The 11870-nt window shown below is 45.9% G+C and overlaps 1 protein-coding gene across 1 annotated transcript in view; it reads right to left on the bottom strand.

Moving 5' to 3' along the window:
- The window catches only part of SLC6A12 (solute carrier family 6 (neurotransmitter transporter), member 12), a 37974-nt gene that overhangs the window by 997 nt on the left and 25107 nt on the right, over window positions 1-11870 (bottom strand). The window contains exons 9-14 of the mRNA XM_009995193.1: window positions 11311-11435; window positions 10931-11043; window positions 9680-9817; window positions 8541-8643; window positions 2126-2226; window positions 885-1055 (exon numbers count right to left, since the gene is read on the bottom strand). Of these exons, the coding sequence (XP_009993495.1) occupies window positions 885-1055; window positions 2126-2226; window positions 8541-8643; window positions 9680-9817; window positions 10931-11043; window positions 11311-11435 (751 nt within the window). The remainder of the gene's footprint in view (window positions 1-884; window positions 1056-2125; window positions 2227-8540; window positions 8644-9679; window positions 9818-10930; window positions 11044-11310; window positions 11436-11870) is intronic.

The raw sequence follows: 11870 nt of genomic DNA on the forward strand, positions 1-11870 counted from the left end.
AAGCTGTTCAGGCCAGTGCATGCTCATCCTTTGCAGAGCACATCACAAGCAGAGCAGGCAACTCATCCATGACTCGTTGGCTTAATTTCAGTGCTTCCACTCCTTGTGAAGCACCTGCCAGGATCCCACATCTGGCTCATTTATTCAGAAGTATCTGCCCTACAATTTCTGAAATCACCCTTGGCCTGCAGCTGCTCTGTGAGCAGTTCATTGTGAGTTTTCAGTCTTTGGAGCTAAAGTTGCCTTAATCTGACACATTAGGAAACAACATTTGTGTTTCTTGGTCAGCCGAGTGTAACAAGAGGAACCAGTTTGTCACAGTGGCTAATCATAATTACCAGTTATAAACTTGCTTTCAGTGAATGGTTTGCAATATTCAGTTGAGAGGCACTGTTCCTGGAAGCATCTGTGTCAAGAAATTAATTCACTACATTTCTGGGGTGTGACTGGAGAAAGGGAACAGGTATATTTTGAGAAAAACTGTTTTCAAAACAGGAGCAACTATTCCAGGAGGTATTGTGTGGTTGGATTGATTCTCCCCTGAATCAGTCAGGCTTAGCAGCTGATTCCTTCCTCCATGCCTTAACCACATCCTTGGAAGTCTCTTCATACTGATATAACTGTGAAGTCCCCGGAAATTACAACTAGTATCATCTAAACCAGGGCAAATAGAAAAACCCTCAATCTGAAATTGGGCAAATCAGTTCCTTGGATATGCTGTAAAATAACCATTAACACATCTTACAGCAACATTTCAGTCCAAAGTCTCACCCTCCTTGACTTCTCAGAGGAGAAACGTGCCACGTGCATCTTCCCTAGGGCCCTTCCCACAAGCCTTCTGGGAAAAGAAGTAGCAACTCACACAGTGACAACAATCTCAGTACCTGCTTCAGGGGTCCTTTGGTTTTCAGGAAGATGAAGATGGCGTAGAGAGGAATGCAGACCATGGAGGAGAGTGCCATCAGCCAGCCCAGCACGTAGCCCCAGGCAGGGTACACATAGGAATTGTTGTATTTCAAGGGTGTGTACTTGATCAGGGAAAACAGGAAGACGGCCTGAAGAGCAGAAAACACAAACATAGCCAGAGGAAAGGGTGCAGAAGAGCTGGGCATCCAGGCCATCCTGCAAGCACCATCTGGGTAGCAGCAAGTGTGATGTCTTCCATGAGCCAGCATAGACCTTGCTAGCTACAGCAAGGCAGAGTCTGGTGCACGCTGGCCACGCAAGGAGCTATCTCAGAGCCAGGACTAGGCTTCCCTGCAGTGTAAAGCATTCAATCTTCTTAAGGGTTGAGCCTCAAGTTAGCAAAGTTGGCAGCAGCTTTGAGGGTCCAGCAACATTGAGACAGCAATTTATTCATATCAAAGCCAGGAATTGTTGTTGTCCCAGGAAGAAGTCCTCCAGAAGTACCACACGGGAACAGATCTACCCCTCTTGGGACTTTCTAGCTACAGAGCTCTCAGATGACTTGAGCTAGATCAGTCTTGCTTTGAAAATTTCCCTGATATTCCACTTCTGCTGGAGCTCAAAGACAAAGGACTGGAAATGTTTTGCAAGCTGTAGCTATAGATCCCCGCTGTGTTGCCACTGATGTAAAAGAAAACAACTCTCAACATTAGATGCGGGAACAGAATTTAGTTCAGAATTCATGTTAAAATCAGTGGAGCAAGACTGGCTAGAACTTGCCTGACTTAGGGTGCATTTTCTTTAAACACAATTGTCACTCAAGTTTTAAAAGAGATTTAATAACATAGAAAGCAAATGGTCATGGAAAGGTATTTCTGAATCATGGGAGGTCACAGGAACACAGGCTGAAGCCAGTATTTCAGAACAGGGTAATTCTCATTGCTCTTCTATTCCAAAGTAATTTGACCAAACCTCTCCAGAGTCGGAGGATACAATTCCCTTTGCTTTCACAATAAACAACTGGCTCATCTGGCTCAACTAGTTTTCCAGGCAAAAGATAAGGCTTTACAAAGGAAATAAACTGCTGTCTCAGCTATGGACAAGCTTCTGCTTCTCCGTAGCAGTTCGAAAAAACTACAGCAGTACCTTGGAGACAAATCAACCTTTTCTACTGAGAACCCAGGGACCCAGAATAATATGTTATTGTAATTTAACTTACCAAGCACAGACCTGGGGTGAACACCAGCCAGCATATCTTGATCAAGGGCCACGGCCGGAAACCAATCATGTCCTCAATGTTGTCATAGAATCGGTTGGCACCTTGGCCACCAGCCAGCATAGAGACAAAGTTAGAGCTCAGATCATTGCTGTTTCCTTCAACCACTATTCATATCAGATCCCAACTTTCTTTATCCTCATTGTTTACTCCTGGCAAAAACATGGCCATCCTAATGATATTGCAGCAGGTTTTTATGGCATTGAAAAGGCCCATCTGTGGCTAAATACAGACAGAGCCTTTTAACTTCAGCCCTGTCCTTCAGACAGCAGCAGCTGTAAGAGGATGCAACCCATGTGCCACTAGACACTAGAAAGGAGAGGCACAAGGCAAGGAGCTGGTTCATGGGTCAGCAAGGGAAAGCTCCTGCAGGTTGAGCACATGGGATTCTGTGAGTCCAGAGTGCCAAAAGGAACATAGTGGGGAGCACCAAACAGAACCCTCTATTAACCAGACTGGCACACCGGGGAAGTCGTGTCAAGAATCCCCACTGAGCAGGGCATTTCCCATGCCATCAAGAGACTGCTTTCCACAGAATACTTTATTTTTTGCATAAACCCAGGAGACCTGGCAATCTAAACCCTGCTGGAAACCAAATCTTCCATGTGCAAGTGCTGTCATACTGTCCAGTGGGAGATGTCCTGTGGGTGCCTGATCTTCTTCTCTCATTTGTTTCACTTACTAGGTTATGTTGCTCACTGTGTGCGGGATCCACCTGAATCTCATGGTGCACCAGAGTGCTATATACCTCTGAAGAGCATCTAAAAGTTCTGCATGGGAGATGTCCTGTGGGTGCCTGATCTTCTCTCATTTGTTTCACTTACTACGTTATGTTGCTCACTGTGTGCGGGATCCATCTGAATCTCATGGTGCACCAGAGTGCAATATACCTCTGAAGAGCATCTAAAAGTTCTGCCACTGGCCAGACCCTATATATTTATTCTCCCAAACCCAAAGCACAATGAGGAAATGTATGCAATGCTATGTAGAAGAGGTGGCACAATGCAGATGGACTTCAGCAGACATTGTAGCACAAGGAACAAGAGCCTAATGTTGGCAAAAAGAAGATGTGAAATGAAGGAGAATCAAAAAGTCATTAAAAAGATGCCCTAACTTCTTCCTAACTAGAGTTAACCAGATATAATATATCAGACTTGCCTCAGGTAAAATAGAATAACAATATTAGGCAAAAAAAATGGAGCTGAGCTGTCTCCATAAAAAGGCTTACCAAGTAATCACAGTGCTTAGTTGATAAAGAAAGGGCTCTGCATTTAGGGGTGTTCATCCCCCTGTGAACTCAAGGTCATGCCACATTGCCCACCCACAAGCATGATGAAACCTTGTTTCTTTGCATCTTAACACCAGAAGGTTGGGCTGGGCAAAATATCTGCCCAGAGGACTGGCCACACTTGGAAGTATTTGGGGTTTGCAGAGTTTTCTTTTGATTTGTGGTTTTTCAATGTCTTAGAATTAAATTGCTGTATTTTATTTCCTTTAAATATATGAATTCTACAAAAGCACATTACATGTGCTTCTCTCTTTTTTTTTTTTTCCTTCATTTTTTTTTGCATTATTTTCTGTATCCCATGACTAATGTTTGCAGGAAAGCTCTTTTAAACACAGCTTTTGAAGTATTTAGGCTGGGGAGGGCAGGTTCTTTGAACACCTCATATTTCCCATCTCAAGCTGGCAAGTTAACAAGTAGCCTCAAGCAAAGACAACAAGCTGTGGCATATCAAGGGACACGCAGCCTTGTGTGGGAGTCCAGCCTACACCAGAGAACAGAACCCAAAAACTTCCAAGCTGTAAATATCACAAGGCTTCAGATAGCATTTCTGAAAATATAGAGGGGATGAAAGGGAGGTAGCATAAAAAATATATGTTGCCAAAAAGCAAAAATCTTCTACAGGGTAAAAAAAATAAAAATGGGGGGAGAGTGAGATAAAAATGATGCAACTTACATTCTGCAATATAAGCACAGCACAAGATCTTATACCATACAGTGTTTCCACAGAAACACACTGTGATATCAGATGTAGACAAATTCATTTGTAATGCAACTTTGTAGAAGCCAAAGTTTCACTGCAAATTTGGGTCTAAGATCTAGTGGAAGAGGCAGAGCAATTAAAGAAATACAAGGATGCCAAACAAAAGGAAAGACACAACAGACATCCATTCTCCAACAAGAAAACAGCCCAAAACCTATCTTGTTAGTTACAGTGTGCCTCCACCTGTCCTTATCCATATTCTCTGTAGTACAACCATCAGGTCCTGCATTTCCAAAGCCACTGTGGCAGTCAGTAGATGATGTGATGAAACACAATGGGGACTGACATGAATGTCCTCAGAAAGTACATGAGCAGGAGGTTTTACACGTTCTGTGTATCAAAGGCAGATGAAAAAGTAATCAAGCTTAAGAAGTCATCAGTTCAATTACTCAACATTGGCTCTTAAAGCAAATTAGAAGCTGGAAGACAAGTGCAGTACCTCTCCCCAGCACCATTAGAAGGATTAGATAAAGCTCCTGCAGAGAAAACCATGAAGATTTCCCCAAAGAGGTTTTTTGTTGGAATGAACAAAGATGTTAGCTGTTATCCCCAGTACCCCAAGACAAGGAAGAATGGTATGCAGGCACAGGGTAGTTACCTGTGCATGCTGGCACCACTTCTCCTGTGCTGACCAATCCCATATACCTTCAAAGCTGTTGCATGCTTTTCTGACAAATCTTTTCATTTTGCTACATAAATTCATGGGAATAAATTTCACATGAACCCAGACAGAGATTTTTCACATCCTTATGTCTTGCCCTTACGAAGACTTCCTCATTTTATGTAGCTTATAGCAACTGCAAGGGATATCCAAATGGAAAGGGACAAAGATTTTATTTTATTTTTATAACATCCAGAAATGGTGAGTTCTCAGATCAGCTGGTTTGGAACCTGTGAAAAGTCCCTCCCTTTTAAATCTTTTCTCACAAGCTGCACTTACTTGCACTCTTACGCATCAAATTTCATCCACAGGACTTTAATAGGTGATGACCCTGGCTCTATGCCACAGTACCAATATCTGCTCCCTCTCTGTCTCAAACCTGCAGCATCGACATCTGCACCAAACCTGTGCAAAATGCCAGCAGCAGAGACACTGTGGCACTGCAACGACTGCAAACCCTTGGGATATGAGGTGCACAGAGCCAGCCCCTTATGGCCCATAAATAAGCATGTAAGATTGGCTGTAGCTGGTGAATCTGAGAGGGTAAAGCATGCACAGCCAGAGCAAAACTAACAGGCAGGATCCAGGCAGAAGGAGGCTGCTGCTTCTGGTAGCCACACTGCATATGAGCAAGAGAGTCAGAGGAAGATTTATGCCAGCACAACACGGGTCCACCCTAGGGCCACCCACAAGTACCTGCTGGCATCAGTTTGCTTTAGCTCTGCCAACAGTCTTGATGGTTTCAGCCCCTGCTCTCCTGCAGCAGTGGGGACACTCTCTTTCTCCTGGAATAGCTAATCCTAATGTGCATGCTGTGACTGACTGGAAAATATCTTCCCTGCAGCATGTTTCAGCAGCGTTGTGCTGTGAATCCCAGGGCTCAAAATCAATGCAAAGCTTAATGAGGGCTGCCTGTCCCATAGCAGAAGGGAGAGAAGGGGGGGAACCCACCAAGACCCTCCAGTACTCCCCTCTAGAGACCATGATCAGCAGGTCTGCTGCTGCATGATCCTTTCAGAGGCAGAGAGCAGTAGGCAAGGAAATCCTCAGATCTTTGCAAGAATAGCTGCCTGGCAGCAGAGGGAAGCTGCCAAGTGGTGGGTGTTTGGCATATGTGCTGAGAGAGGGGAAACTCAGAATGCATATTTGTGTTAGCAAAAATGCTGTAATTCTTCACAGTGTAAGCAAGAGGCTCAGCCCTGCCAATTCTGAGGCCAGGGGGAAAAAAACCCACATTAATTAGCACCAGGCACTTTTTTTTTAACACTAAGGTACCTCGCCTTGGCCCTCTGCCTACAATTCAAATCAGAATCAGCCCAATGGAGAGGGTAAAATCCCACTGAGTGGGGTGGGGCAAAGGAACCCATGGTGGTGAGGGAAAGGGCCATTTATCAATCCCCATCTGCTTCATCCCCTTTCCAGGCTGCTGAGGCAGCATCACTTTTCCTGGTACTCATTGTCTGTCATTGCTTCACTCCACGGATCATTGGAAAATGCGTGTGGTCTGTGTGAGAGTAAAAATGGAAGGGGGGGTCTATACATCAGTTTAATGTACCCGAGCATGGTGATGATGAAGCCCTGTCACAGATAGACAGGAATCTCCATCCCTCTGTAAATCCCACAGGGACTGGGTAGAAGGCAACTCTAAATTAAATCTGGCCAGGGTCTGGTGTTACAAGCTCTCAGGTGAGCTGCCCTTGCAGGACATCTCTCTAGAATAAATCTACAGATCTGCTTTTCTTGCATTCCCCAGAGGTTAATTTCAAGCATCTGGACCTGCTACCACTTCAGCAATAGAGAAGTCTATACAGACTAGCAATTGATTCCTTCTGTACAGAAAGCATACTGCCTTCATCAGCAACTGCACTACAGCCAGTGCAACCTCTACAACTGCAAGCACCAATGAGAGCACTGAGGACTGACTGGTCACTGACACTTCTAAAAGAAGACAAAGGTGGCGCCAAATGAAATTTGCAGGTGGCAGATTCAAAACAAGGAAAAGTGTTTCCTCACACAACACCTGACCGAGCCATGGAGCACCTTGTGCTCCATGCATTTTGTAGGTGATAAATGCTTATTTGAGTCAATTGGAAACAATAAACATAATTCACTTCTGGCTCTTGAAATCCCTAGGCAACAAACTGAGTATTGCATCTGGCTCCAGGACCTCCAGCACAAGAAAAACATGGACCTGTTGAGTAGGTCTCCAGAGAAGGGCCATGAAAACAATCAGAGAGCTGCTGGAACACCTGTGCTGTGAAGAAAGGCTGAGAGAGTTGGGATTGTTCAGCCTGAAGAAGAGAAGGCTCAGGGAGACATTGTTGTGGCCTTTTGATAAAGGGAGCTTGTAAGAAAGAGAGAGAATTTTAATAAGGCTTGTAGTGAGAGAAGAGGGGTAGCAGTTTTAAACTGAAAGAGGGTAGATTCAGATTAGATATAAAGAATATATTTTTTTTTAGCAAGAGGGTGCTGAGACATTGAAACACACTGCCCAGACAAGTTGTGGATGCTTTATCATTGCAAGTGTTCAAGGTCAAGTTGGATGGAGCTTTGAGAAACCTGATCTAGTGACAAATGTCCCTGCCCATGGCAGGGGAAGTGGACTAGATGACCTTTAAAGGTTCCTTCTAAACCAAATAATTCTATAGTTTTATAATAAATTGTTAGAAACTGGAAGAATAGTCACAGAAAGTATAATTGTTATTTTTAATGCTATTCTACTCCATCCTGGGCCTCCACTCTTGGCCAGTGAGAGACACACACCATGATGTTCATGCCTACTGCTTTCCTTAGGTTAGATGGCCATGCTGCTTGGTGTAGCTAGGAGCCAGCAGATGCATGACTGGGTGTTGAGGGTGTGCTCTGAGTTGGCATCTACTACATCTAAGCTTTGCATGATCCTTACAGGTACTGAGCTCCTGTAGCTCCATGAAGCTAGAGAGTAGCTGCTCTACATCACACACAATTAGACCCTTTGCCTGAAAACCACCAGCCTTGACACAAGTTTCAGAGAGATGAGCTGCAGCTTGCATGTTCAGGCACCATTCAGCAGGGAAGAGATCCCCTGTAGGATATCACAGGATACTCTTCTTACTGCACAGACTAACAAGAAGTTGGTTTCCTTCCGATAGCTCATGGAGCTCAGTTTACTCCTACTGCTGAGTAGTTCAGTTACAGACCTCACTGAGAGCCAAAGCAGTCCCTCCTGTTTCATTCAGGAGTGGCAACACAGCCCATGCAAACAGGAAGCATTTATCACTGCAGAAATAATGGAGAGAAAGTCTGCATCCCAGCATTTTGTGTTAAATCAATGGACAGGACCAAACTAAAGGCACCATGTCAGCAGACGGTAACAGAGACCAGAGAGCAGCAGTCACTCTTCTATAGCTGATTTTCTAATTCAAAGGGCAGATGGGAAGAGCAGCAAGGTAGTTCAACATGAGGAACATTCAGAGAGGGAAAAACCATTCCTACATTAAATGTGGAGCAATTAAGAAACGTTGCAAGGAAACAGAATGGAAACCAGACAAGAAAGAGGGTAATTACAGCATTGATTTTCCTCTTAAGGATCTTTTTTACTCAAGCTCACTACTCAGCCCCCTATCCCTGCCTTGGGGAAGAGCAACACAGGTTTTCATCCTCCACTTACCATATACCCACCCTACACAGATGACTTCAAAAATGGCCAGAAAGAGTAAGCATGTGCCACTGGCAGCATAGTAATCAAAGAGCTGGAAGATGTACATCCCACCCTGTTGAAGAGTTAGACAAGAGAAAGTTATTATGATGGGACTATTTCAAATGAGGTAAAAAATACAGAGGCAGGCTGAAGAATAGCAGCAGAAACACTGCACCTAGAGCAGGTGGAAGAAGGAGAGCATTCTCTGGACACTATCCCCACTCTGCCCCAAAAAGACAGTCAGGCCTGTTGGCTGGAGAGCATTTCATGCACAATTTATAATACTGTTTCTTTGTCCATAGGAGTGGGAGCCAGTTTGTTTCCTTGTTTAAAGCAAGCTTCCAGCATAATTCCAAAACACCTTGTAGCAGCACAGAACTTTGCATCCAATAAATGTGGATCCTGAGGATCAGGATTTTCAGATACCTCATTTTAGCTGCATCAACCTTTACATATTGCTCAAGGTCCAAGTCCTGCAATGGCAGAGGCATGTGCCTTCCCTGCTGCCTCTGTCTTCGAGCTGAACTCTGCATACTTGCCATCAGCCAAAACCCTGGCCCGAGTACTCATTTTGCACGAACAGAGCAGCACAGCACTGTGCAAGATGTGCTTGGCTCTCAGCTGCAGAGCAGGGCAAACACCATGCACAGAGCACCAGACTATCACAGCTCTGCTCCTTCTAGTCCCAGGGACCAGAGGCTTCCTACTGGCTCAGGCAGGGTTATGGTACAGCCATTACCCCCAGCCTCCCTTCCTGCTGCTTTGCTTCCCGTGGAAATCAGCCAGCAAACAATCACTGCCCTTAGGAGAGCTTCTGCTTGTGCAGCTCAGCTTGTTTTAGTCACCAGGCCTGGCATTTGCACAAAGCTGTATGTCAGGCAGCCTCTCTGGGCTGCAGGACTGTCTCTCTGGAAGGTTCAGTTGTGCAGTGACTATACTAGCACCGCACGATGGAAGCAGCCTTGGCTGATAGAGACACAGCTAATGCATTAGAAATTAAGGACAATTAACAGCATCAAATACGAGCTTGCTGTCTCTACCTACTGCTCCAGAGCAGTCTAGCAGGGTTTCTGGTGCTCGGCCATATACCCCAGCCACTCCTTTCTTACCTCTGTGACCAGCAGTAAGCCCAGCAGGTAGCATATGACTGCAATGGCCAGGATCAGCAGCTCACGACGCCCCTTCCTCCGAAACACTCCTGGGAACATGTCCACTAGAGCAGTCACCATGCTTTCCACACACACAAACTGCGGAAGACAACAGGTTGGAAAATGTCCTTTTTGCCCCCAGCCACCCAAATCTTTAATTTTTTTTTTTTTCTCTTTTTGCCTGTCTTGCTTCCATCAAGGGCCATCTGCAGCTGCTAAGTACCCAAACTCTGCTCAATCAGTGAGGTCCCCTCTGGAGATCTAGACCAAAGGGGTTAAAAATACAGCCCCATGTTTGGGGGATGAACTGTGAGATGTACAAGGAATTGCCTCAAACCCATGCTGCTGCACAGCAGGAACAACCAAGGGATGGGGAGGCAAGGGGCAGGCTGTACCCATGACAGCCTGGGACAACCCAGAAGAGCAGGTGGCCAGGTGTCTCACAAGTGAATTGTTGACTCTGGGGACTGACCATGGGGCAGGATGCCTTCTCATCACCACATGGATCTTGGTCCCACAGCTCACGTCACCCACAGAGTGCATAAGAGAACATCAGCCCAGCCAGCATGAAGCAGAGCCAGAAGCAAGATGAGGCAGGAGGGGAACTTGACCCAGAAAAACAGAGGAAAGAGACCGTATTCTCCAGTTGCAGGGGCTTAGGTGTTGCAAAGCAGAGCCTAAGCAGAGGATGCAGCCTGGCAGGCATGCCAGACATCGCCTGCTCCCTTCCTTCCAGCATGCCAGGGGTGCACACTGCACTGCTCTGCTGGGTTTTGCACCTGGCAAAACAGGGGTATGGGAGACTGAGAGATGGGAGCACCAGCAAGGGGAGCACACAGGGATTGCTCTGGTGAGATGCAACTGGGAGAAAACAGTCCAATTCCCCTTCCCAGCCTGCCCCACTCAGTGCCAGGCCTTGCTCCAGAGTGTTTCAGAGGTGGCACAGAGGTGGGAGGGGATGTAGCTGGGACACCCTCACATACACACAGGGAGAAGGATGCCCAATAGAGATGCCAGCACACATAACCACTGGCATCCCTTCAGCCCTGAATCTGAGCTCCCACAGCTTGGAAGTGCTGCAGACAACATGGAAAAAGTATTTGAGGTACCAGCAAAGCAAATGACCACTTCATCCTTTCCTCTGGCCTTGGGGAGTGTTTGGGGTGGTGACAGACACTGGGGTGTTAGATGAGATGGGGACGCTTGCTGTACCTGGCTGTCCAGTCCCAAGAAGATCAACATGAGGAAGAAGAGGCAGGACCAGAGCTGAGACACAGGCATCATTGTTACTGCTGTTGGATATGCTATGAAAGCCAGGCCAGGACCTGCCAAGAGACCACAAGATGACCACATGTGCCCCCCACACCACCATCTGCCACCACTACCCTGCAGCACAGGGTGAGCTCACATACTGCTTCAAAGCTCATATCCCCACAGCTCCGTGCCCACACAGGGCTACAAGCTGTGTTGGGGAGCACTGGTCCTACAGACCTCACTGCAGACACCCATAGCAACAGAGGGCTTCACTTCAGGAAAGTCGCCTTCAGGCTTTCTGTTTTCCTTTGGCTTTGAAATCTTCTGGAAAAACCTACCTGATTCAGCCACTTCTGCAATGGGTACACCCTGCTCTCGAGCCATGAAGCCCAGCACAGAAAAAATGGCAAAACCAGCAACGAAGCTGGTGGCACTGTTCAGGAAGCAGAGCATGATGCAGTCCCTGCAGGGGTGAGACAAGAGAGAAATCAGTGTTTCCCACTGCAGAATGAGTCCATTTAGGATCATGCCTGTACTCAGTTTCCCAGTCGGACAACATGGACCAAGAAACAGCAATGCTGTTCTTAAACTCCATCAAAAGTAAGAAGCTCAGAACCAAGACAAAAATCAGCCTACCTACCTTGTACTTTACTGTTCCAGAGTTAGAGGACTGTATGTGTCACAAAGAGAGACAAGGAGCAGCACCAGTGGCTTATGAATAGGATGCCACAGTGATATATGTAGGGATGTGGCAATAAAAAAATTGACAGGAGTCAAGAGAATAAAAACAACAGACAACATGATGAAAACAGCAAATTTAAAAAAAGGGAAGGTGTTTCAAAAGTAAATATAGTCAAGGAGGAAGAGCATCTGAAAGCAAGAACATGTACAGGTTCAG

The sequence above is a fragment of the Chaetura pelagica genome, unplaced genomic scaffold, assembly GCF_000747805.2.
Source record: "Chaetura pelagica isolate M959 unplaced genomic scaffold, ChaPel_1.0 scaffold343, whole genome shotgun sequence".
Lineage (NCBI taxonomy): Eukaryota > Metazoa > Chordata > Aves > Apodiformes > Apodidae > Chaetura > Chaetura pelagica.